The 27004-nt window shown below is 41.3% G+C and overlaps 1 protein-coding gene across 8 annotated transcripts in view; it reads left to right on the top strand.

Moving 5' to 3' along the window:
• Window positions 1–490: 490 nt before the first annotated feature.
• Window positions 491–27004, top strand: part of klhdc3 (kelch domain containing 3) — a 105836-nt gene continuing 79322 nt past the window's right edge. The window contains exons 1-6 of one of the 8 annotated variants that reach the window (XM_042305804.1): window positions 545–560; window positions 5749–5822; window positions 8515–8557; window positions 8651–8683; window positions 13359–13658; window positions 26006–26182. In XM_042305804.1, coding sequence (XP_042161738.1) covers window positions 13505–13658; window positions 26006–26182 — 331 coding nt within the window. In that variant the 5' untranslated portion in view covers window positions 545–560; window positions 5749–5822; window positions 8515–8557; window positions 8651–8683; window positions 13359–13504. Of the gene's footprint in view, window positions 561–4744; window positions 5823–8514; window positions 8558–8650; window positions 8684–13358; window positions 13659–26005; window positions 26183–27004 lie in introns of those variants that run through there. The other 7 variants (XM_042305807.1, XM_042305801.1, XM_042305803.1 and 4 more) reach the window with 7 other exon arrangements.

Raw genomic sequence — 27004 nt, 5'->3', positions numbered from 1 at the left:
GTCATATGCTGAGGCAGTGAAGAAAGTAGAGGAAGATGGGTTATAAGGGAGGAGTGGTGAGAGTAGTAGAGATATACCAGTACAGAGGGATAGGACAAAAAAATGATATAAGTTTCAGTAAGATTGGATTTTTAGCATTTATAGCAATGGTTATCAACTGTTATCAACTGAGGTTGTGGTGGCAGCTGCAGAGAGGTGTTTGGGTGTGTGAGACTTGACAGCAGAACACAGGGTGTGTTAAGTGGTAATGTCTCATCCTATCAGGGTGATGGCATGAGGTAGGAATACATACTTTTCATTAGTGGAGTAGGGGGGGGTGTTCATTTTATGTTGTATAATTTTGAAGAGAGTGAGTATAGTATTAGATGGTAGGCTATTTATTTAGGACATCTTTTTTTCCTCAAGTAAAGTATTTAGGGAGTTGTACTCCAGTCTTGTAGGGGGCGGTAATGCAACACATTGGATTCCAAGCACCGTTAAACCTCAGAAGAAGAAGAAGTTAAACCTCAGAAGAAGAAGACTTCCGGAGGGCTGAGAGGAGAGTGGATCCAGCGTCCAAGGTAACGTCGGTTAACAAACATACATGTTTGCGCTTATACGCTGAGTTACAGCTGTGGTTAATACACACACACATATATATATATATATCTGGCTCACCCGTGGAAGTTGGTGATTTCAGTGGTTGAATAGATCTCCCGTTGGTCGTTAGCTTAGCCACCGTGTGGGTTGCTGTCTATTTAGCCACAAAGAAGCTACTTTACAGTTGGACAAAGTTGTATATGCGTTTCCTCTCTAACTAGTTTTTAGTCACGTTCAATGTTGTCTAACATTAGTTATATCCGAACTAAGGGTAATGTTAGTTAAGTTGGCGAACTAGCTGGTTTACGAAGCTTTCTGGCTTCTATTGATACAGAATGAGGTGTTTGCTAAGAGACAACTAGATGTAGGTGAGTTAACCAGGAACATTTGCTCAGTTGACTGTTCGTACTAGAGTTACTATAGTCGTCAAAATAAGCTGCGTGGACTTTATAAAGATGTGTGAACATTATTATTCAGATGTGTTTAAATGTATTATTCCCGATGTGTGGACATTTTTAATCAGTAAAATCAACCTAGTTGGCTGGTTTGCTACTCTAGCCAGGTAACGTTAGTTAACATGACCTACTTATGGGCATGTGGCAGCAGTGTGTAGGAGGGTCCAAGGTGTGAGAGAGCTAGATTTATTTGTCAGCTAGCAGCACTGGTACACTACAGGATCAATGAGTTAACCAGGTAACTTTCATAGCTAAACAACCATCAATAACTATGGATTTTTCTGATTTAATTAAGAGAAACTTATGTATTTGGTTAAGTCAATTAGACTATGCCAATTGATTGCACAGTTAATTTAAAGGTTAAATAAAAATGTCAGAATATTTAGGCAAGTTAGGTGTCTAACTCATTGATGCTGCTTTGACACAGACTTTTAGCCAGCTAGATTTTGAAACTCAGATTTTAGCTAGCAGCTATCTGGCTAGATCGTATATTTCTCGCTATCATGCTGGCTAGATAGCTGAGGAACCATGTTATTTCCTGAAATCAGTTGGTAGTCATGCTTTAGCAGGTGACCTGTGGTAGTGGTCTTTCTCCATGAGGTCATCTGGAAATAGAAGGGTGTATTAATCCTCAGAGGGTTTATTTATGAGCGCTGTTTAAGGTTAGAGGTGGTTGGAACAGCGGAAACACTGGTTGAGAGAGGATCAGAGCTACAGATGTGATTCTCCACTACCCTTACAGGATAGGTTCATTTTCAACCGACTTTAACTTGGCAACGCTATCTTCCTTCTCAAACGTATCTTCTAAAATGTCTGTGTCCAGTTTCAGGTTGCTTCTTTGGAATTTAGAAAATGTTATTATTATTATTATTGTTTTTTGCTCCATGAATTAATTCAGCAATGTGTATGCTGCTGTCTTATCTATATTACATCTTCTCTCAAGACTTTCTATAATAGTGACAAGATACTCGAATGACCATGACGTTTTTTAAAAACCAAAAATCGTACAATTCCACATCCATTCACAATGCAGAATAATGATTATGTTATGTATGTTTGACCTCTAGGGTTGGACAATGAAATTACGTCTACCTCAAGCCTTCAGACAGAACGCAGTAACAGTCACATGTCAATAGAGACATATGACAACTTTCCAGACTATTAAAAACAGTGCTGCATCAGGTCTTTTTCAGACAGAATTATGCTCTTGTAGGGTTTCCTTGATGACAACAATTGTCACTGCTGTGTTTTCTATACATTTTTTTTATGGTATGATGGCTAGATGTGTTTTATTTCTACTAAATGTCTTGGTAAGTCACAGTATTTAACAAACTTTGAAGTACTTTTCTTCGGAGAGTGGTCTGCGTACAGTCAAGCAGGCTGCACGCAGCAGCTCAATATTATTTGATTGACAGTTCTGGCTGCCTAGTGATGGACTTTACTTGATGTCAAATGTCAGTTAAATCACTAGAGAATGTTTTTTTTTTGTCGGCATTTAAAAAAACGTAGTGTAGCCAACACTAAGAGACAGACATGCCGTAGCCGAGGCGCTTTCAAGGGGCCACATTCCATTAATATGTCTGAAAAGCGTGAGAAAACGTAGGGTATGCTACTCTGGCCCGAAGACATCAGTGCCATGAATAGGCTAGGATATTCTACACTCAACAGACCAGACTGAACAGACACGGGCACCATTAGTGAAGAGACCTGGCACCATTAGTGAAGAGCACAAGGCCAGTGCGAGGGAGCGGAAGGCAGAAGCCTGCTCATGTTTTGGTAATCTGCATCTCGCAATGTTTTTGCATGCCTTGCACATTCACTAAGTAGCCTAAAGTTGGCCTCTTCTTCCTCTCTGGTTTTATTTGAGTTATACAACTTCCCCTAGGCCTTTATACCCTGTCGGCTGTAACTTCCCCTAGGCCTTTATACCCTGTCGGCTGTAACTTCCCTAGGCCTTTATACCCTGTCGGCTGTAACTTCCCCTAGGCCTTTATACCCTGTCGGCTGTAACTTCCCTAGGCCTTTATACCCTGTCGGCTGTAACTTCCCCTAGGCCTTTATACCCTGTCGGCTGTAACTTCCCTGCCTTTATACCCTTCGGCCCCTAGGCCTTTATACCCTGTCGGCTGTAACTTCCCCTAGGCCTTTATACCCTGTCGGCTGTAACTTCCCTAGGCCTTTATACCCTGTCGGCTGTACTTCCCTAGGCCTTTATACCCTGTCGGCTGTAACTTCCCCCTAGGCCTTTATACCCTGTCGGCTGTAACTTCCCTAGGCCTTTATACCCTGTCGGCTGTAACTTCCCTAGGCCTTTATACCCTGTCGGCTGTAACTTCCCTAGGCCTTATAGTAACTTCCCTAGGCCTTTATACCCTGTCGGCTGTAACTTCCCCTAGGCCTTTATACCCTGTCGGCTGTAACTTCCCTAGGCCTTTATACCCTGTCGGCTGTAACTTCCCTAGGCCTTTATACCCTGTCGGCTGTAACTTCCCTAGGCCTTTATACCCTGTCGGCTGTAACTTCCCTAGGCCTTTATACCCTGTCGGCTGTAACTTCCCCTAGGCCTTTATACTAGAGGTCGACCGATTATGATTTTTCAATACCGATACCGATTATTGGAGGACCAAAAAAGCCGATGACGATTAATCAGCCGATTTTATTTATTTATTTTTATTTTTTTATTTTTTATAAATGTATTTGTAATAATGACAATTACAACAATACTGAATGAACACTTATTTAAATTTAATATAATACATCAATAAAATCAATTTAGCCTCAAGTAAATGAAACATGTTCAATTTGGTTTAAATAATGCAAAAACAAAGTGTTGGAGAAGAAAGTAAAAGTGCAATATGTACTATGTTAGAAAGCTAACATTTCAGTTCATTGCTCTGAACATGAGAACATATGATAGCTGGTGGTTCCTTTTAATATGAGTCTTCAATATTCCCAGGTAAGAAGTTTTAGGTTGTAGTAATTATAGGACTATTTCCCTCTATACCATTTGTATTTAATTAACCGTTGACTATTGGATGTTCTTATAGTCACTTTAGTATTGCCAGTGTAACAGTATAGCTTCCGTCCCTCTCCTCGCTCCTCCCTGGGCTCGAATCAGCAACACAACAACAACAGCCACCACATCGAAGCAGCGTTACCCATGCAGAGCAAGGGAAACAACCACCCCAAGGCTCAGAGCGAGTAGCGTGCGCTAACTAGCCAGCCATTTCACGTCGGTCACACCAGCCTCATCTCGGGAGTTGATAGGTTTGAAGTCATAAACAGCGCAATGCTGGATGCACAACGAAGAGCTGCTGGCAAAACGCACGAGAGTGCTGTTTGAATGTTTACGTGCCTGCTTCTGCCTATCACCGCTCAGTCAGATACTTAGATACTCGTATGCTTAGTCAGATTATATGCAACTCAGGACACGCTAGATAATATCTAGTAATATCATCAACCATGTGTAGTTAACTAGTGATTATGATATTGTTTATTATAAGAAGTTTAATGCTAGCTAGCAACTTACCTTGGCTTACTGCATTTGCGTAACAGGTAGTCAGTCTCCTTGTGGAATGCAACGAGAGAGGCAGGTCGTTATTGCGTTGGACTAGTTAACTGTAAAGGTTGCAAGATTGGATCCCCTGAGCTAACAAGGTGAAAATCTGTCATTCTGCCCCTGAACGAGGCAGTTAACCCACCGTTTCTAGGCCGTCATTAAAAATAAGAATGTGTTCTTAACTGACTTGCCAAGTTAAATAAAGATTAAATAAAGATGTGAGAAAAAATAGACAAATCGGCGCCAAAAAATACAGATTTCCGATTGTTATGAAAACTTGAAATCTGCCCTAAATAATCGTCCATTCCGATTAATCGGTCGACCTCTACTTTATACCCTGCCGGCTATAACTTCCCCTAGGCCTTTCTAGACTGTCGGCTAGAACGCTGAAATTATGTTTTGTGATAACTGCCTGAAAAAACGGTTAGGGATTTTTCTTAACGTTAAGGATCCCAACTGCGTTTAAACGTTTTAACATTAAAATGTTCACACCCCTAGTAGAAGTCCTCAATGTCCATGTTAAAATGGGTTAAATCCATGAGTCCTCTCTAACAGGCACAACATTGATATCAATTTGCTGAAATGCCACTTATCAGTGCATTCGTAACAACCTAACAACTTCTATTAGATCAAATAATCCAGCAAGGAGCATATAGAAGTTAAATAATTTTGTTGACCACACTCTCATTGACCTCCATACACAAATTCTTCATTTTGTAGGCTTATTTTTCATGGGCAGAGTAAAACCTCTCGCTTCGCGTCTTCCTCTGACTCATTTCATTGATTGAGACAGGTGATGGCTATCATGACGTGGCACTTTTGGGTGGACCAACCTGTCTTGATCAAAGATTTGAAATCGACCAAACAGCAGTGTTGGATTACTTCATGGAGTGTTTTCAGAGCATTTTCTAAATTCAAACAAACCACCTGAAACTGGACACAGACATTATATATACCCATCGCCTTGGTCTTGAGATGTCTTGAGACATGCAATTGAGACGTCTCAAGATGTCTAACGTCTTAAACATTTTGAAGACATGTCAATGCAATGTCCGGAGACATTTTCTGTGCCTCTTCAAGACACGTCAAATAGTGCTGTGTCTTGAGACATTTTAGGAATGTTGGACTTTTTGAAATTCATGGAACATTCTTCAGTCAACTCAGTTGATGCAAGAAATGACAATCTGTCAAACCTGGAGGATTTACAAACAGTTTTTTTTCTACTTCAGGTAAGCAAGCAAAGCATTTTAATTCTGGTCTTTTCTGTGCAGTTTTATTAAATAGACGTTACATAAAAATAAAATATATACAGTTGCAGTCGGAAGTTTACATACACTTAGGTTGGAGTCATTAAATCTAGTTTTTCAACCACTCCACAAATGTCTTGTTAACAAACTATAATTTTGGCAAATTGGTTAGGACATCTACTTTGTGCATGACACAAGTAATGTTTCCAACAATTGGTTACAGACAGATTTCACTTATAATTCACTGTATCACAATTCCAGTGGGTCAGAAGTTTACATGCACTAAGTTGACTGTGCCTTTAAACAGCTTGGAAAATTCCAGAAAATGATGTCATGGCTTTAGAAGCTTCTGATAGGCTAATTGACATCATTTGAGTCAATTGGAGGTGAACCTGTGGATGGAATTCAAGGCCTACCTTCAAACTCAGTGCCTCTTTGCTTGACATCATGGGAAAATCAGAAGAAATCAGCCAAGACTTCAGAAAAAAAATTGTCGACCTCCACAAGTCTGGACCAATTTCCAAATGCCTGAAGGTACCACTTTCATCTGTACGAACAATAGTACCCAACTATAAACACCATTGGACCACGCAGCTGTCATACCACTCAGGAAGGCGATGCATTCTGTCTCCTCGAGATGAAAGTACTTTGGTGCAAATTAATCCCAGAACAACAGCAACGGACCTTGTGAAGATGCTGTAGGAAACAGGTACAAAAGTCCTTAAAAACAAGAGTCCTTTTTCGACAACCTGAAAGGCCGCTCAGCAAGGAAGAAGCCACTGTACCAAAACCACCATTAAAAAAAAGCCAGACCGCGGTTTGCAACTGCACATGGGGACAAAGATTGTACTTTTTGGAGAAATGTCCTTTTGTCTGATGAAATAAAAATAGAACTGTTTGGCCATGATGACCATTGTTATGTTTGGAGGAAAAAGGTGGAGGCTTGCAAGCTGAAGAACACCATCCCAACCGTGAAGCATGGAGATGGCAGCATCATGTTGTGGGGGTGCTTTGCTGCTGGAGGGACTGGTGCACTAGATGGCGTCATGAGGGAGGAAAAGTATGTGGATATATTGAAGCAACATCTCAAGACATCAGTCAGGAAGTTTAGCTTGGTCACAAATGGGTCTTCCAAATGGACAATGACCCCAAGCATACTTCCAAATTTGTGGCAAAATGGCTTAAGGACAACAAAGTCAACGTATTGGAGTGGCCATCACAAAGCCCTACCTCAATCCTATAGAAAATTTGTGGGCAGAACTGAAAAAGCGTGTGCAGACATCAGCTCTGTCAGGAGGAATGGGCAAAAATTCACCCAACTTATTGTGGGAAGCCCGTCCGTGGAAGGCTACCCGAAACGTTTGACCCAAGTTAAGCAATTTAAGGGCAATGCTACCAAATACTAATGGAGTGTATGTAGACTTCTGACCCACTGGAATTGTTATACAGTGTAATTATAAGTGAAATAATCTGTCTAAACAATTAATTGAAAAATTACTTGTCATGCACAAAGTAGATATCCTAACCGACTTGCCAAAACTATAGTTTAACAAGAAATTTGTGGAGTAGTGGAAAAAAAGGGTTCAACTATGCGTGTGTGTGTGTTTATATAGACAGACAGACCCAGTCAAAAATGTACATCATTCAAGGGTTTTTGTTTACTTTTCGATGTTCAACATTGTAGAATAATTGTGAAGATATCAGAATTATGAAATTACACATGGAATCATGTAGTAACCAAAAAAGTGTTTAATCAAACAAAATTTTAGATTCTTCAAAGGAGCTACCCTTTGCCTTGACAGCTTTACACACTCTTGGCACTCTCTCAACCAGCTTCACCTGGAATGCTTTTCCAACAGTCTTGAAGGAGTTCCCACATATGCTGAGTACTTGTTGGCTGCTTTTCCTTCACTCTGCGGTCCAACTCATCCCAAACCATCTCAATTTGGTTGAGGTCAGGGGATTTTGGAGGCCAGGTCATCTGATGCAGCACTCCATCACTCTCCTTCTTGGTCAAATAGCAAATACACAGCCTGGAGGTGTGTGTTTGGTCATTGTCCTGCTGAAAAACAAATAATAGTCCCACTAAGCGCAAACCAGATGGGATGGCGTATTGCTGCAGAATGCTGTGTTAGCCATGCTGGTTAAGTGTGCCTTGTCACCAACAGATCATCGGTTCACCTACTCTGCATCACATAAAGACAGTGGTTGGAACCAAATATCTCTAATTTGGATTCATCAGACCAAAGGACAGATTTACACCGGTCTAATGCCCAGTGCTCGTGTTTCTTCTCTCTTCTTATTGGTGACCGTTAGTAGTGGTTTCTTTGCAGCAATTTGACCACGAAGGCCTGATTCATGCAGTCTCCTCTGTACCCTTTTTAGCTTACATGATTCCATGTGTTTAATAGTTTACAATGTAGGAAATAGTAAAAAAAAGCCCTGCAATGAGTAGGTGTCAACTTTTGACTTGTAGTGTGTGTGTGTGCACCTAAAATAAATTTGATAAATATATTGGTCAGGATGCCAACCTCGTGCTGCAGACTGGACTTATGACTGCTGAACTCCAAACATGGATAGTCTGACGCAAGACTGGATGCTTATCTGCTTCTTCCTTTTACTTGTGCTTTGATAGTTATTGTGTAATGAACGTGTCCTATTTGTCTTTTGACAGAATACGAGGATGGAAGACATCAGCTGTCACCCAGCAAATACAAGTAAGAGCACTTCATTGCAAAAAGAAACAAGACACATACAATGTTCCTTTCTTCCCATGAGGACAGAGTGCTTAACTGATTCATGTCAAACAGGAAGCCCTCGGACGGCAAGGCTTTCTGCTTCAGGTGAGCTATTCAGAATTAAGGTACAATAAAATGTCAGGTTAGAGGTGGAATTGTTATTGCTGTGTTTGATACGTACTGACATTGTATTTTCCTGCAGGTTAAGAGCAGCTCTGAGATCGCCCAACAAGATATGACTATCTGTCTATAAAGACTTGAAGATAGGAGTTGTTTGGTGCTCTGTTCCACCTTTACCAAAAGCTATATTGTTGCATCTGTTATTTTGGTCAATAAATCTTCATTACTTTGATTTGGTGTGCAATACAATTTGTCTTATGGATTTGCGTGACTGTTCTCGTGTGATTTTGATTCGTATTTATAACTAATAAAACATGAAAAATAGCTTCTTGTCATAATGAAACACACCTCTACTTGGCATTTTCTGTATTGACTGACCTTCATGTCTTGATGGACTGTCGTTTCTCTTTGCTAATTTGAGCTGTTCGTTCCATTTTATGGACTTGGTGTTTTACCAAATAGGGCGATGTTCTGTATACCACCTCTACCTTGTCACAACACAACTGATTGGCTCCAAACACTTTAGGAGGAATGTAAAATACATTCCACAAATTAACTTTTAACAATGCACAGCTGTTAATTGAAATGCATTCCAGGTGACTACCTCATGAAGCTGGTTGAGAAAATGCCAAGACTGTGCAAAGCTGTAATCAAGGCAAAAGGTGGCTACTTTGAAGAATCTCAAATATAAAAATGATGTTGATTTAACACTTATTTGGTTACTACATGATTCCATATCTGTTATTTCATGGTTTTAATGTCTATACTTTTTCTACAATGTAGAGAATATTAAAAATAACCCTGGATTGAGTAGGTGTGTCCATACCTTTGACGGGTACTGTATCTCAGTACCACAGTGCATTTGGAATGTATTCAGACCCCTTCCACATTTTGTTATATTACATTGAAGAAATACGTTCTAAAATGAATTAAATAAATTTACACACGATACCCCATAATGCATGTGCAGACCAGCTGGCTGGAGTGTTTACGGACGTCTTCAATCGTTCCCTATCCCCGTCTGCTCTCCCCAGATGCAAGATGGCCACCATTGTTCCTGTACCTAAGAAGGCAAAGATCACTGAACTAAATGACTACCGCCTCGTAGCACTCAATTCTGTCATCATGCAGTTAAGGATCATATCAACTCCACCTTGCCGGCAACCCTAGACCCATTTCAGTTTGCATACCGTCCCAACAGGTCCACAGACGATGCCATCACACTGCCCTTTCCCATCTGGACAAGAGGAATACCTATGTAAGAATGCTGTTCATTGACTTTTGCTCAGCATCCGACACCATAGTATTCTCCAAGCTCTTCAATTTGGAGGCTCTGGGTCTCAACCCCGCCCTGTGCAATTGGGTTCTGGACTTCCAGACGGGCCACCCCCAGCTGGTGAAGGTACAAAAACCACTTCTCTGATCCTCAACACAGGTGCCCCACAAGGGTGCGTGCTCAGCCCCCTTTCTGTACTCCCTGTTCACCAACGACTACGTGGCCATGCACACCTCCAACTTAATTAAGTTAGCAAACGACACAACAGTAGTGGGCTTGATTACCAACAATGACGAGACAGCCTGAAGGGAGGAGGTGAGGGCCCTCGGAGTGTGATGTCAGGAAAACAACCTCTCACTCAACGTCAACGAAACACAGGAGACGATCGTGGACTTCAGGAAACAGCAGATATATGTGTTGTTTAAAAAAATATACTTCTGTGTATTGATTTTAAGAAAGGCATTAGTGTTTATGGTTAGGTACATTTGTGCAACGAATGTGCTTTTTTTGCAAATGCACTTTGGTTAAATCATCACAAAGTTGAAGTAGGCTGTGATTCAATGATAAATTATCAAGCACCGCAATGATTATATGCAACGCAGGACAAGCTAGTTAACCTAGTAATATCATCAACCATGTGTAGTTAACTAGTGATTATGTGACGATTGATTGTTTTTTTTATAAGAAGTTGCTAGCTAGCATTAAACCTAACTTGGCTCCTTGGTAGCCACAAGGTCCTTTTGACACTGCACTCACGTAACAGGTGGTCAGCCTGCCACGCAGTTTCCTCATGGATTGCAATGTATCCAAAAAAGCAGATTACTGATTGTTATAATTTGAAATCGGCCATGCAGATTAATTGGTCGACCTCTAGTCTATATAAGGTCCAACAGTTGACAGTGCATGTCAGAACAAAATCCAAGCCATGAGGTCAAAGGAAATGTCCGTAGAGCTCCCAGTCTGGATTCTGTCGAGGCACAGATCTGGGGAAGGGTACCAAAACATTTCTGCAGCATTGAAGGTCCCCAAGTACATAGTGGCCTCCATCATTCATTGGTAAATGGGAAAAGTTTGGAACCACCAAGACTCTTCCTAGATCTGATCTGTCTTCCGGGCCAACCTGAGCAATCGGGGCAGAAGGGACTTGGTCAGGGAGGTGACAAAGAACCCGATGGTGCCTCTGACAGAGCTCCAGAGTTCCTCTGTGGAGATGGGAGAACCTTCTAGAAGGACAATCATCTTTACAGTTCTCCACCTATCAGACCTTTATGGTAGAGTGGCCAGATTAGGTCACTCCTCTGTAAAAGGCACATAACAGCCTGCTTGGAGTTTGCCAAAAGGCACCTAAAGGACTCAGACCATGAGAAACAAGATTCTCTGGTGTGATGAAACCAAGATTGAACTCTTTGGCCTGAATGCCAAGCCTCACGTCTGGAGGAAACCTGGCACCATGACTACGGTGAAGCATGGTGGTGACAGCATCATGCTGTGGGGATGTTTTGTAGAGGCAGGGACTGGGAGACTAGTCAGGATCGAGGGGAAGATGAACGGAGCAAAGTACAGAGGTTGTTGATGAAATCCTGCTCCAGAGTCCTCAGGACCTCAGACTGGGTCGAAGGTTCACCTTCCAACAGGACAATGACCTTAAGCACACAGCCAAGACTATGAGGAGTGGCTTTGGGACAAGTCGCTGAATGTCCTTGAGTGGCCTAGCCACTCGAACTCGATCGAACACCTCTGGAGAGACCTGAAAATAGCTGTGCAGCAACTCTCCCCATCCAACCTGACAAAGCTCACAGGATCTGCAGAGAATTTTATTTTGAACCTTTATTTAACTAGGCAAGTCAGTTAAAGAACAAATTCTTATTTACAACGACGGCCTAGGAACAGTGAGTTAACTGCCTGTTCAGGAGCAGAATGACAGATTTTTACCTTGTCAGCTCGGGGATTCAACCTAGCAACCTTTCGGTTATTGGCCCGACCCTCTAACCACTAGACTACCTGCCGCCCCGAGAAATACAGGTCTTCCAAGCTTGTAGCGTCATACCCAAGAAGACTCAAGGCTGTAATCTCTGCCAAAGGGTCTGAATACTCTTGGAAATGTGATATTTCATTATTGTGTGTAGTTTGATGAGGGGGAAAAAAACAATTTAATAAATTTTAGAATAAGGCTGTAACCTAACAAAATGTGGAAATCGTCAAAGGGTCTGAATGCACTATAATATATATATTTAATCAGATGGGGGCTCCCTTGTCACGCTGGGGGTGATTGCTCCGTCACTGCTTATAACTAACTATATGTTAACTATCTAAGATTTGTCAAATATATTATATTCAGCTCAGGGCTCCAACTATGTATTAGGTTTGCTAACTTGCTAGCTAAGCAGCTAGCAAGTTAGCCTCCTTCACTCGCAACACCTTCACTAGCAACACCTTCACTAGCCTCCTTCACTCAGGCCGCAAAACTTACCCTAGTAAAACTGACTATCCTACCGATCCTCGACTTCGGCGATGTCATCTACAAAATTGCTTCCAACACTCTACTCAGCAAACTGGATGCAGTTTATCACAGTGCCATCCGTTTTGTCACTAAAGCACCTTATACCACCCACCACTGCGACTTGTATGCTCTAGTCGGCTGGCCCTCGCTACATATTCGTCGCCAGACCCACTGGCTCCAGGTCATCTACAAGTCCATGCTAGGTAAAGCTCCGCCTTATCTCAGTTCACTGGTCACGATGGCAACACCCATCCGTAGCACGCGCTCCAGCAGGTGTATCTCACTGATCATCCCTAAAGCCAACACCTCATTTGGCCGCCTTTCGTTCCAGTTCTCTGCTGCCTGTGACTGGAACGAATTGCAAAAATCGCTGAAGTTGGAGACTTTTATCTCCCTCACCAACTTCAAACATCTGCTATCTGAGCAGCTAACCAATCGCTGCAGCTGTACATAGTCTATCGGTAAATAGCCCACCCATTTTTACCTACCTCATCCCCATACTGTTTTTATTTATTTACTTTTCTGCTCTTTTGCACACCAATATCTCTACCTGTACATGACCATCTGATCATTTATCACTTCAGTGTTAATCTGCAAAATTGTAATTATTCGCCTACCTCCTCATGCCTTTTGCACACAATGTATATAGACGCCCCTTTTTTTTCTACTGTGTTATTGACTTGTTAATTGTTTACTCCATGTGTAACTCTGTGTACTCTGTAACTCTACTACTCTGACCTTTCTCTGATCTCTCCTACTACTCTGACATCTCTCTGATCTCTCCTACTACTCTGACATCTCTCTGATCTTTCCTACTACTCTGACATCTCTCTGATCTCTCCTACTTCTCTGACCTCTGTCTTTGTGTTTCTTTCTTTCCTTAGGTCTGTTTGAGGGTGAATGGGGTGACAGCAGAAGAGAGGGTAATGGACTAGTACAGGGTGACAGACTGCCAGGGAGCCGAGAGGAGGACAGGTGAGGAGTGGTGCTATTCGAGCTTTAGCTGCTAGCGGAACGCTATTAGTGTGGGATGTTACGCTGGACAACCCACCTGGAAGGAGGGCCGCGGAGGGTGAACCATGCTGCTGTCTCCGTGGGACACAAGGTGTTCTCCTTCGGAGGGTACTGCTCTGGAGAGGACTACGAGACGCTGAGACAGATAGATGTACACATCTTTAACACAGGTAGGTTACTGTTGTAGACTTTCTAAAGAACTGGTATGACTGTAGAGCTACATCAGTGCAACTGTGGATAATGTGTGCATGAGGACTGAGGAGGACTAGGATACACTGACACAGACAGATGTAAATGTCTTCAACACAGGTAGGTTGACAGAAATGGTACTGTGAAGGAAGTAGTTCAGGAAACAATATTGAAACCAGTTAATCTTCATGTATGATTTCTGACATTACTGTCTTCTCTTGGTCTAAATCACTAACACACGTTATCCTGAGTTTTTCCTTTACCTGTTGATTTGTCTCCTAAATCACTACCACTCTGGTCAGCTTAACGTGTGTATGTCCTGTACCTGTTGATATGTCACCATAGTACCCTCCAAGCTCGTCATCAAGCTCGAGACCCTGGGTCTCGACCCCGCCCTGTGCAACTGGGTACTGGACTTCCTGACGGGCCACCCCCAGGTGGTGAGGGTAGGCAACAACATCTCCTCCCCGCTGATCCTCAACACTGGGGCCCCACAAGGGTGCGTTCTGAGCCCTCTCCTGTACTCCCTGTTCACCCACGACTGCGTGGCCATGCACGCCTCCAACTCAATCATCAAGTTTGCGGACGACACAACAGTGGTAGGCTTGATTACCAACAACGACGAGACGGCCTACAGGGAGCAGGTGAGGGCCCTCGGAGTGTGGTGTCAGGAAAATAACCTCACACTCAACGTCAACAAAACTAAGGAGATGATTGTGGACTTCAGGAAACAGCAGAGGGAACACCCCCATCCACATCGATGGAACAGTAGTGGAGAGGGTAGCAAGTTTTAAGTTCCTCGGCATAGACATCACAGACAAACTGAATTGGTCCACTCACACAGACAGCATCGTGAGGAAGGCGCAGCAGCGCCTCTTCAACCTCAGGAGGCTGAAGAAATTCGGCTTGTCACCAAAAGCACTCACAAACTTCTACAGATGCACAATCGAGAGCATCCTGGCGGGCTGTATCACCGCCTGGTATGGCAACTGCTCCGCCCTCAACCGTAAGGCTCTCCAGATGGTAGTGAGGTCTGCACAACGCATCACCGGGTGCAAACTACCTGCCCTCCAGGACACCTACACCACCCGATGCTACAGGAAGGCCATAAAGATCATCAAGGACATCAACCACCCGAGCCACTGCCTGTTCACCCCGCTGTCATCCAGAAGGCGAGGTCAGTACAGGTGCATCAAAGCTGGGACCGAGAGACTGAAAAACAGCTTCTATCTCAAGGCCATCAGACTGTTAAACAGCCACCACTAACATTGAGTGGCTGCTGCCAACACACTGACACTGACTCAACTCCAGCCACTTTAATAATGGGAATTGATGGGAAATGATGTAAATATATCACTAGCCACTTTAAACAATGCTACCTTATATAATGTTACTTACCCTACATTATTCATCTCATATGCATACGTATATACTGTACTCTATATCATCGACTGCATCCTTATGTAATACATGTATCACTAGCCACCTTAACTATGCCACTTTGTTTACATACTCATCTCATATGTATATACTGTACTCGATACCATCTACTGTATCTTGCCTATGCTGCTCTGTACCATCACTCATTCATATATCCTTATGTACATATTCTTTATCCCCTTACACTGTGTATAAGACAGTAGTTTTGGAATTGTTAGTTAGATTACTTGTTGGTTATTACTGCATTGTCGGAACTAGAAGCACAAGCATTTCGCTACACTCGCATTAACATCTGCTAACCATGTGTATGTGACAAATAAAATTTGATTTGATTTTTGTCTCCCTAAATCACTACCACTCTGGTCAGCTTAACGTGTGTATGTCCTGTACCTGTTGATATGTCTCCTACCACTCTGGTCAGCTTAACGTGGTTATGTCCTGTACCTGTTGATATGTCTCTCTAAATCACTACCACTCTGGTCAGCTTAACGTGTGTATGTCCTATACCTGTTGATATGTCTCCTAAATCACTACCACTCTGGTCAGCTTAACGTGTGTATGTCCTATACCTGTTGATATGTCTAAATCCTACCACTCTGGTCAGCTTAACGTGTGTTTGTGCTATACCTGTTGATATGTCTCCTAAATCACTAAACCTCTGGTGAGCTTAACGTGTGTATGTGCTATACCTGTTTGATTTTGTTTAATAGAAACCTCTGTGTAGCCTAGTTCAATAGATTAAATTCTGTTTGATTTTGTTTAATAGTTCAAGCCTAGGTCAATAGATTAAATCAGTTATCTAGTTCAGTAGATTAAATAGAGTAGTGTAGCCTAGTTCAATAGATTAAATACAGTAGCCTAGTTCAACAGATTAAATAGAGTAGTGTAGCCTAGTTCAATAGATTAAATACAGTAGTGTAGCCTAGTTCAATAGATTGAATACAGTAGCCTAGTTCAATAGATTAAATACAGTAGCCTAGTTCAACAGATTAAATAGAGTAGTGTAGCCTAGTTCAATAGATTAAATACAGTTGCCTAGTTCAGTAGATTAAATACAGTAGCCTAGTTCAATAGATTAAATACAGTAGCCTAGTTCAATAGATTGAATACAGTAGCCTAGTTCAATAGATTGAATACAGTAGCCTAGTTCAGTAGATTAAATACAGTAGTGTAGCCTAGTTCAATAGATTGAATACAGTAGCCTAGTTCATTAGATTAGATACAGTAGATTAAATGTAGCCTAGTTCAATAGATTAAATACAGTAGCCTAGTTCAACAGATTAAATAGAGTAGTGTAGCCTAGTTCAATAGATTAAATACAGTTGCCTAGTTCAGTAGATTAAATACAGTAGCCTAGTTCAATAGATTAAATACAGTAGCCTAGTTCATTAGATTAAATACAGTAGCCTCGTTCAATAAATCAAATCAAATTTTATTTGTCACATACACATGGTTAGCAGATGTTAATGCGAGTGTAGCGAAATGCTTGTGCTTCTAGTTCCGACAATGCAGTAATAACGAACAAGTAATCTAACTAAAAATTCCAAAAAAACTACTGTCTTATACACAGTGTAAGGGGATAAGGAATATGTACATAAGGATATATGAATGAGTGATGGTACAGAGCAGCATAGGCAAGATACAGTAGATGATATCGAGTACAGTATATACATATGAGATGAGTATGTAAACCAAGTGGCATAGTTAAAGTGGCTAGTGATACATGTATTACATAAGGATGCAGTCGATGATATAGAGTACAGTATCTACGTATGCATATGAGATAATGTAGGGTAAGTAACATTATATAAGGTAGCATTGTTTAAGGTGGCTAGTGATATATTTACATCATTTCCCATCAATTCCCATTATTAAAGTGGCTGGAGTAGAGTCAGTGTCATTGACAGTGTGTTGGCAGTAGCCACTCCATGTTAGTGGTGGCTGTTTAACAGTCTGATGGCCTTGAGATAGAAGCTGTTTTTCAGTCTCTCGGTCCCAGCTTTGATGCACCTGTACTGACCTCGCCTTCTGGATGACAGCGGGGTGAACAGGCAGTGGCTCGGGTGGTTGATGTCCTTGATGATCTTTATGGCCTTCCTGTAGCATCGGGTGGTGTAGGTGTCCTGGAGGGCAGGTAGTTTGCACCCGGTGATGCGTTGTGCAGACCTCACTACCATCTGGAGAGCCTTACGGTTGAGGGCGGTGCAGTTGCCATACCAGGCGGTGATACAGCCCGCCAGGATGCTCTCGATTGTGCATCTGTAGAAGTTTGTGAGTGCTTTTGGTGACAAGCCGAATTTCTTCAGCCTCCTGAGGTTGAAGAGGCGCTGCTGCGCCTTCCTCACGATGCTGTCTGTGTGAGTGGACCAATTCAGTTTGTCTGTGATGTGTATGCCGAGGAACTTAAAACTTGCTACCCTCTCCACTACTGTTCCATCGATGTGGATGGGGGGTGTTCCCTCTGCTGTTTCCTGAAGTCCACAATCATCTCCTTAGTTTTGTTGACGTTGAGTGTGAGGTAATTTTCCTGACACCACACTCCGAGGGCCCTCACCTCCTCCCTGTAAGCCGTCTCGTCGTTGTTGGTAATCAAGCCTACCACTGTTGTGTCGTCCGCAAACTTGATGATTGAGTTGGAGGCGTGCATGGCCACGCAGTCGTGGGTGAACAGGGAGTACAGGAGAGGGCTCAGAACGCACCCTTGTGGGGCCCCAGTGTTGAGGATCAGCGGGGAGGAGATGTTGTTGCCTACCCTCACCACCTGGGGGCGGCCCGTCAGGAAGTCCAGAACCCAGTTGCACAGGGCGGGGTCAAGACCCAGGGTCTCGAGCTTGATGATGAGCTTGGAGGGTACTATGGTGTTGAATGCCGAGCTGTAGTCGATGAACAGCATTCTCACATAGGTATTCCTCTTGTCCAGATGGGTTAGGGCAGTGTGCAGTGTGGTTGAGATTGCATCGTCTGTGGACCTATTTGGGCGGTAAGCAAATTGGAGTGGGTCAAGGGTGTCAGGTAGGGTGGAGGTGATATGGTCCTTGACTAGTCTCTCAAAGCACTTCATGATGACGGATGTGAGTGCTACGGGGCGGTAGTCGTTTAGCTCAGTTACCTTAGCTTTCTTGGGAACAGGAACAATGGTGGCCCTCTTGAAGCATGTGGGAACAGCAGACTGGTATAGGGATTGATTGAATATGTCCGTAAACACACCGGCCAGCTGGTCTGCGCATGCTCTGAGGGCGCGGCTGGGGATGCCGTCTGGGCCTGCAGCCTTGCGAGGGTTAACACGTTTAAATGTCTTACTCACTTCGGCTGCAGTGAAGGAGAGATCGCATGTTTTCGTTGCAGGCCGTGTCAGTGGCACTGTATTGTCCTCAAAGCGGGCAAAAAGTTATTTAGTCTGCCTGGGAGCAAGACATCCTGGTCCGTGACTGGGCTGGGTTTCTTCCTGTAGTCCGTGATTGACTGTAGACCCTGTCACATGCCTCTTGTGTCTGAGCCGTTGAATTGAAATTCTACTTTGTCTCTGTACTGGCGCTTAGCTTGTTTGATAGCCTTGCGGAGGGAATAGCTGCACTGTTTGTATTCAGTCATGTTACCAGACACCTTGCCCTGATTAAAAGCAGTGGTTCGTGCCTTCAGTTTCACACGAATGCTGCCATCAATCCAAGGTTTCTGGTTAGGGAATGTTTTAATCGTTGCTATGGGAACGACATCTTCAACGCACGTTCTAATGAACTCGCACACCGAATCAGCGTATTCGTCAATGTTGTTGTCTGACGCAATACGAAACATCTCCCAGTCCACGTGATGGAAGCAGTCTTGGAGTGTGGAGTCAGCTTGGTCGGACCAGCGTTGGACAGACCTCAGCCCTTCTTGTTTTAGTTTCTGTCTGTAGGCAGGGATCAACAAAATGGAGTCGTGGTCAGCTTTTCCGAAAGGGGGCGGGGCAGGGCCTTATATGCGTCGCGGAAGTTAGAGTAACAATGATCCAGGGTCTTTCCACCCCTGGTTGCGCAATCGATATGCTGATAAAATTTAGGGAGTCTTGTTTTCAGATTAGCCTTGTTAAAATCCCCAGCTACAATGAATGCAGCCTCCGGATAAATCGTTTCCAGTTTGCAGAGAGTTAAATAAAGTTCGTTCAGAGCCATCGATGTGTCTGCTTGGGGGATATATACGGCTGTGATTATAATCGAAGAGAATTCTCTTGGTAGATAATGCGGTCTACATTTGATTGTGAGGAATTCTAAATCAGGTGAACAGAAGGATTTGAGTTCCTGTATGTTTCTTTCATCACACCATGTCACGTTAGTCATAAGGCATACGCCCCCGCCCCTCTTCTTACCAGAAAGATGTTTGTTTCTGTTGGCGCGATGCGTGGAGAAACCCGCTGGCTGCACCGCTTCGGATTGCGTCTCTCCAGTTAGCCATGTTTCCGTGAAGCAGAGAACGTTACAGTCTCTGATGTCCCTCTGGAATGCTACCCTTGCTCGGATTTCATCAACCTTGTTGTCAAGAGACTGGACATTGGCAAGAAGAATGCTAGGGAGTGGTGCACGGTGTGCCCGTCTCCGGAGTCTGACCAGAAGACCGCTTCGTTTCCCTCTTTTTCTGAGTCGTTTTTTTGGGTCGCTGCATGTAATCCACTCCGTTGCACCGGTTGTAAGGCAGAACACAGGATCCGCATCGCGAAAAACATATTCTTGGTCGTACTGATGATGAGTTGACGCTGATCTTATATTCAGTAGTTCTTCTCGGCTGTATGTAATGAAACCTAAGATGACCTGAGGTACTAGTGTAAGAAATAACAGGTAAAAAAAACAAAAAACTGCATAGTTTCCTAGGAACGCGAAGCGAGGCAGCCATCTCTGTCGGCGCCGGAAGTGTAGATTGAATACAGTAGCCTAGTTCAATAGATTGGATACAGTAGCCTAGTTCAGTAGATTAAATACAGTAGTGTAGCCTAGTTCAATAGATTGAATACAGTAGCCTAGTTCAATATTATTAAATACAGTAGTGTAGCCTAGTTCAATAGATTGAATACAGTAGCCTAGTTCAATAGATTGAATACAGTAGCCTAGTTCAATAGATTAAATACAGTAGTGTAGCCTAGTTCAATAGATTAAATACAGTAGTGTAGCCTAGTTCAATAGATTGAATACAGTAGCCTAGTTCAGTAGATTAAATACAGTAGTGTAGCCTAGTTCAATAAATTAAATACAGTAGTGTAGCCTAGTTCAGTAGATTAAATACAGTAGCCTCGTTCAATAGATTAAATACAGTAGTGTAGCCTAGTTCAGTAGATTAAATACAGTAGCCTCGTTCAATAGATTAAATACAGTAGCCTAGTTCAGTAGATTAAATACAGTAGTGTAGCCTAGTTCAATAGATTAAATACAGTAGCCTCGTTCAATAGATTAAATACAGTAGCCTAGTTCAATAAATTAAATACAGTAGTGTAGCCTAGTTCAATAGATTAAATACAGTAGCCTAGTTCATTAGATTAGATACAGTAGCCTAGTTCAATAGATTGACTACAGTAGCCTAGTTCAATAGATTAAATACAGTAGCCTAGTTCAATAGATTAAATACAGTAGCCTACTTCAATAGATTAAATACAGTAGCCTACTTCAATAGATTGAATACAGTAGCCTAGTTCAATAGATTAAATACAGTAGTGTAGCCTAGTTCAATAGATTGGATACAGTAGCCTAGTTCAGTAGATTAAATACAGTAGTGTAGCCTAGTTCAATAGATTAAATACAGTAGCCTCGTTCAATAGATTAAATACAGTAGCCTAGTTCAGTAGATTAAATACAGTAGTGTAGCCTAGTTCAATAGATTAAATAGAGTAGTGTAGCCTAGTTCAGTAGATTAAATACAGTAGTGTAGCCTAGTTCAATAGATTAAATACAGTAGCCTAGTTCAATAGATTAAATACAGTAGCCTAGTTCAATAGATTAAATACAGTAGCCTAGTTCAATAGATTAAATACAGTAGCCTAGTTCAGTAGATTAAATACAGTAGTGTAGCCTAGTTCAATAGATTAAATACAGTAGCCTAGTTCAATAGATTAAATACAGTAGCCTCGTTCAATAGATTAAATACAGTAGCCTAGTTCAGTAGATTAAATACAGTAGCCTAGTTCAATAAATTAAATACAGTAGTGTAGCCTAGTTCAATAGATTGAATACAGTAGCCTAGTTCAATAGATTGAATACAGTAGCCTAGTTCAATAGATTAAATACAGTAGTGTAGCCTAGTTCAATAGATTGAATACAGTAGCCTAGTTCAGTAGATTAAATACAGTAGTGTAGCCTAGTTCAATAGATTAAATACAGTAGCCTAGTTCAATAGATTGAATACAGTAGCCTAGTTCAATAGATTAAATACAGTAGTGTAGCCTAGTTCAATAGATTGAATACAGTAGCCTAGTTCAGTAGATTAAATACAGTAGTGTAGCCTAGTTCAATAGATTGAATACAGTAGCCTAGTTCAATAGATTAAATACAGTAGTGTAGCCTAGTTCAATAGATTGAATACAGTAGCCTAGTTCAGTAGATTAAATACAGTAGTGTAGCCTAGTTCAATAGATTAAATACAGTAGCCTAGTTCAATAGATTGAATACAGTAGCCTAGTTCAATAGATTGAATACAGTAGCCTAGTTCAATAGATTAAATACAGTAGTGTAGCCTAGTTCAGTAGATTAAATACAGTAGTGTAGCCTAGTTCAATAAATTAAATACAGTAGTGTAGCCTAGTTCAATAGATTGAATACAGTAGCCTAGTTCAGTAGATTAAATACAGTAGTGTAGCCTAGTTCAATAGATTAAATACAGTAGTGTAGCCTAGTTCAATAGATTGAATACAGTAACCTAGTTCAGTAGATTAAATACAGTAGTGTAGCCTAGTTCAATAGATTGAATACAGTAGCCTAGTTCAGTAGATTAAATACAGTAGTGTTGCCTAGTTCAATAGATTAAATACCGTAGCCTAGTTCAATAGATTGAATACAGTAGCCTAGTTCAGTAGATTGGATACAGTAGCCTAGTTCAATATATTAAATACAGTAGTGTAGCCTAGTTCAGTAGATTAAATACAGTAGTGTTGCCTAGTTCAATAGATTAAATACCGTAGCCTAGTTCAATAGATTGAATACAGTAGCCTAGTTCAATAGATTGGATACAGTAGCCTACTTCAATAGATTGGATACAGTAGCCTAGTTCAGTAGATTAAATACAGTAGCCTACTTCAATAGATTGAATACAGTAGCCTACTTCAATAGATTGAATACAGTAGCCTAGTTCAATAGATTGAATACAGTAGCCTAGTTCAATATATTGAATACAGTAGCCTAGTTCAATAGATTAAATACTGTAGCCTAGTTCAATAGATTGACTACAGTAGCCTAGTTCAATAGATTGAATACAGTAGCCTAGTTCAATAGATTAAATACAGTAGCCTAGTTCAATAGATTGAATACAGTAGCCTAGTTCAATAGATTGTATAGTGTTGCTGTACTCTGTAGTAATACTAGTGTCTCTGTAGTAATACTAGTGGCTGTCTGTAGTAGTACTAGTGGCTGTCTGTAGTAGTACTAGTGGCTGTCTGTAGTACTAGTGGCTGTCTGTAGTAATACTAGTGTCTCTGTAGTAATACTAATGTCTCTGTAGTAATACTAGTGTCTCTCTGTAGTAATACTAGTGTCTCTGTAGTAATACTAGTGTCTCTCTGTAGTAATACTCGTCTCAGTCTCCTCTAGTTTCTCTGTAGTAATACTAGTGTGTATCTAGTAATACTAGTGTCTCTCTATAGTAATACTAGTGTCTCAGTCTCCTCTCTAGTTTCTCTGTAGTAATACTCGTGTCTCTCTATAGTAATACTCGTGTCTCTCTGTAGTAATACTAGTGTCTCTCTGTAGTAATACTTGTGTCTCTCTGTAGTAATACTTGTGTCTCTGTAGTAATACTAGTGTCTCTGTAGTAATACTAATGTCTCTGTAGTAATACTAGTGTCTCTCTGTAGTAATACTAATGTCTCTGTGGTAATACTCGTGTCTCTCTGTAGTAATACTAGTGTCTCTGTAGTAATACTAGTGTGTCTCTGTAGTAATACTCGTGTCTCTCTGTAGTAAATACTCGTCTCAGTCTCCTCTAGTTTCTCTGTAGTAATACTTGTGTCTCTCTGTAGTAATACTAATGTCTCTGTAGTAATACTAGTGTCTCTGTAGTAATACTAGTGTCTCTGTAGTAATACTCGTGTCTCTCTGTAGTAATACTCGTGTCTCTCTGTAGTAATACTCGTCTCGGTCTCCTCTCTAGTTTCTCTGTAGTAATACTAGTGTTTCTCTGTAGTAATACTAGTGTCTCTGTAGTAATACTAGTGTCTCTGTAGTAATACTAATGTCTCTGTAGTAATACTAGTGTCTCTCTGTAGTAATACTCGTCTCAGTCTTCTCTCTAGTTTCTCTGTAGTAATACTAGTGTGTCTCTGTAGTAATACTAGTGTCTCTGTAGTAATACTAGTGTCTCTCTGTAGTAATACTCGTCTCAGTCTCCTCTCTAGTTTCTCTGTAGTAATACTAGTGTGTCTCTGTAGTAATACTAGTGTCTCTGTAGTAATACTCGTGTCTCTCTGTAGTAATACTCGTGTCTCTCTGTAGTAATACTAGTGTCTCAGTCTCCTCTCTAGTTTCTCTGTAGTAATACTAGTGTGTCTCTGTAGTAATACTAATGTCTCTGTAGTAATACTAGTGTCTCTCTGTAGTAATACTAGTGTCTCTCTGTAGTAATACTTGTGTCTCTCTGTAGTAATACTAGTGTCTCTGTAGTAATACTAATGTCTCTGTAGTAATACTAGTGTGTCTCTGTAGTAATACTAATGTCTCTGTAGTAATACTCGTGTCTCTCTGTAGTAATACTAGTGTCTCTGTAGTAATACTCGTGTCTCTGTAGTAATACTAGTGTGTCTCTGTAGTAATACTCGTGTCTCTCTGTAGTAATACTCGTGTCTCTCTCTAGTAATACTTGTGTCTCTGTAGTAATACTAGTGTCTCTCTGTAGTAATACTCGTGTCTCTCTGTAGTAATACTCGTCTCAGTCTCCTCTAGTTTCTCTGTAGTAATACTCGTGTCTCTCTGTTGTAATACTAATGTCTCTGTAGTAATACTAGTGTCTCTGTAGTAATACTAGTGTCTCTGTAGTAATACTAGTGTCTCTCTGTAGTAATACTCGTGTCTCTCTGTAGTAATACTCGTCTCGGTCTCCTCTCTCTAGTTTCTCTGCGGTGGATGAAGTTGCCTCCTTGTGTCTCTCTGTAGTAATACTATTGTCTCTGTAGTAATACTAATGTCTCTCTGTAGTAATACTAATGTCTCTGTAGTAATACTAGTGCCTCTCTGTTGTAATACTCGTGTCTCTGTAGTAATACTAGTGTCTCTCTGTAGTAATACTAGTGTGTCTCTGTAGTAATACTCGTGTCTCTTTGTAGTAATACTCGTCTCAGTCTCCTCTCTAGTTTCTCTGTAGTAATACTCGTGTCTCTCTCTAGTAATACTCGTGTCTCTGTAGTAATACTAGTGTCTCTCTGTAGTAATACTCGTGTCTCTCTGTAGTAATACTCATCTCAGTCTCCTCTAGTTTCTCTGTAGTAATACTCGTGTCTCTCTGTTGTAATACTAATGTCTCTGTAGTAATACTAGTGTCTCTGTAGTAATACTAGTGTCTCTCTGTAGTAATACTCGTGTCTCTCTGTAGTAATACTCGTCTCGGTCTCCTCTCTCTAGTTTCTCTGCGGTGGATGAAGTTGCCTCCTTGTGTCTCTCTGTAGTAATACTATTGTCTCTGTAGTAATACTAATGTCTCTCTGTAGTAATACTAATGTCTCTGTAGTAATACTAGTGCCTCTCTGTTGTAATACTCGTGTCTCTGTAGTAATACTAGTGTCTCTCTGTAGTAATACTAGTGTGTCTCTGTAGTAATACTCGTGTCTCTTTGTAGTAATACTCGTCTCAGTCTCCTCTCTAGTTTCTCTGTAGTAATACTCGTGTCTCTCTGTAGTAATACTAATGTCTCTGTAGTAATACTAGTGTCTCTGTAGTAATACTAGTGTCTCTGTAGTAATACTAGTGTCTCTCTGTAGTAATACTAGTGTCTCTGTAGTAATACTAGTGTCTCTGTAGTAATACTAGTGTCTCTCTGTAGTAATACTCGTGTCTCTCTGTAGTAATACTCGTGTCTCTGTAGTAATACTAGTGTCTCTGTAGTAATACTAGTGTCTCTGTAGTAATACCCGTGTCTCTGTAGTAATACTTGTGTCTCTGTAGTAATACTAGTGTCTCTCTGTAGTAATACTCGTGTCTCTGTAGTAATACTAGTGTCTCTCTGTAGTAATACTAGTGTCTCTCTGTAGTAATACTAGTGTCTCTCTGTAGTAATACTAGTGTCTCTCTGTAGTAATACTCGTGTATCTGTAGTAATACTAGTGTGTGTCTGTAGTAATACTAGTGTCTCTCTGTAGTAATACTCGTGTCTCTCTGTAGTAATAATAGTGTCTCTCTGTAGTAATACTCGTGTCTCTCTGTAGTAATACTCGTGTCTCTCTGTAGTAATACTGGTGTCTCTGTTGTAAAACTTGTGTCTCTGTAGTAATACTAGTGTCTCTGTAGTAATACTAGTGTCTCTCTGTAGTAATACTAGTGTCTCTCTGTAGTAATACTAGTGTCTCTGTAGTAATACTAGTGTCTCCGTAGTAATACTAGTGTCTCTGTAGTAATACTCGTGTGTGTCTGTAGTAATACTAGTGTCTCTCTGTAGTGATACTAGTGTCTCTCTGTAGTAATACTCGTGTCTCTCTGTAGTAATACTTGTCTTGGTCTCCTCTCTCTAGTTTCTCTGCGGTGGATGAAGTTGCCTCCAGTGAGAACAGCTGGTAGGGAACATGCCAGGGATGTCCCCTACATGCGTTACGGTCACACAGCCGTGCTGCTGGACGATACCATCTACATCTGGGGGGGTCGTAACGACACGGAGGGGGCCTGCAACGTCCTCTATGCCTTTGACATCAGTAAGTACACTTCAACGATTGCTTCGTCTATCAGCCTTCGTTGATGGTGACTGTATCGGGATGTCACAAATTATGGTTTGGCGTATTTGAACTTGACTGCACCGCTGGTGTCTGGCAGCACACAACAGTGCAGCGCAGTGAGCACACAGCAGGGCGACATGCCAAGTGGCCTATTCCCTGTTTGCCATAGCAAAAATGTTAAATACATGTGGTAACTAGACTGACAGTTCATTCAGAAAGTATTCAAACCCCTTGACTTTTTTCCACATTTTGTTAAGTCACAGCCTTATTCTAAAATTGATTAAAAAAATAGAAATCCTCAGCAATCTACACACAATACCCCATAATGACAAAGCGAAAACAGGTTTTTCAAAATATTAGCTAATTTATACAAAAAAAACAAAAACAGAAATACCTTATTTACTTAAGTATTTAGACCGTTTGCTATGAGACTCGAAATGGAGCTCAGGTGCATCCTGTTTCCATTTATCATCCTTTACGATGTTTCTACAACTTGATTGGACTCCACCTGTAGTAAATTAAATTGATTGGACATAATTTGGAAAGACACACACCTGTCTATATTATGATTTTTCGTCGATACCAATACCGATTATTGGAGGACCAAGAATAGCCGATACGATTAATCGGCCGATTTTGCGTGTGTATGTATATATACATATACACTGCTCAAAAAAATAAAGGGGACACTTAAACAACACAATGTAACTCCAAGTCAGTCACACTTCTGTGAAATCAAACTGTCCACTTAGGAAGCAACACTGATTGACAATAAATTTCACATGCTGTTGTGCAAATGGA

The sequence above is a fragment of the Oncorhynchus tshawytscha genome, linkage group LG25 (assembly GCF_018296145.1).
Source record: "Oncorhynchus tshawytscha isolate Ot180627B linkage group LG25, Otsh_v2.0, whole genome shotgun sequence".
NCBI lineage: Eukaryota > Metazoa > Chordata > Actinopteri > Salmoniformes > Salmonidae > Oncorhynchus > Oncorhynchus tshawytscha.
The sequence above is the reverse complement of the archived record's forward strand: the minus strand, read 5'-3'. Positions and strand labels throughout refer to the sequence as shown.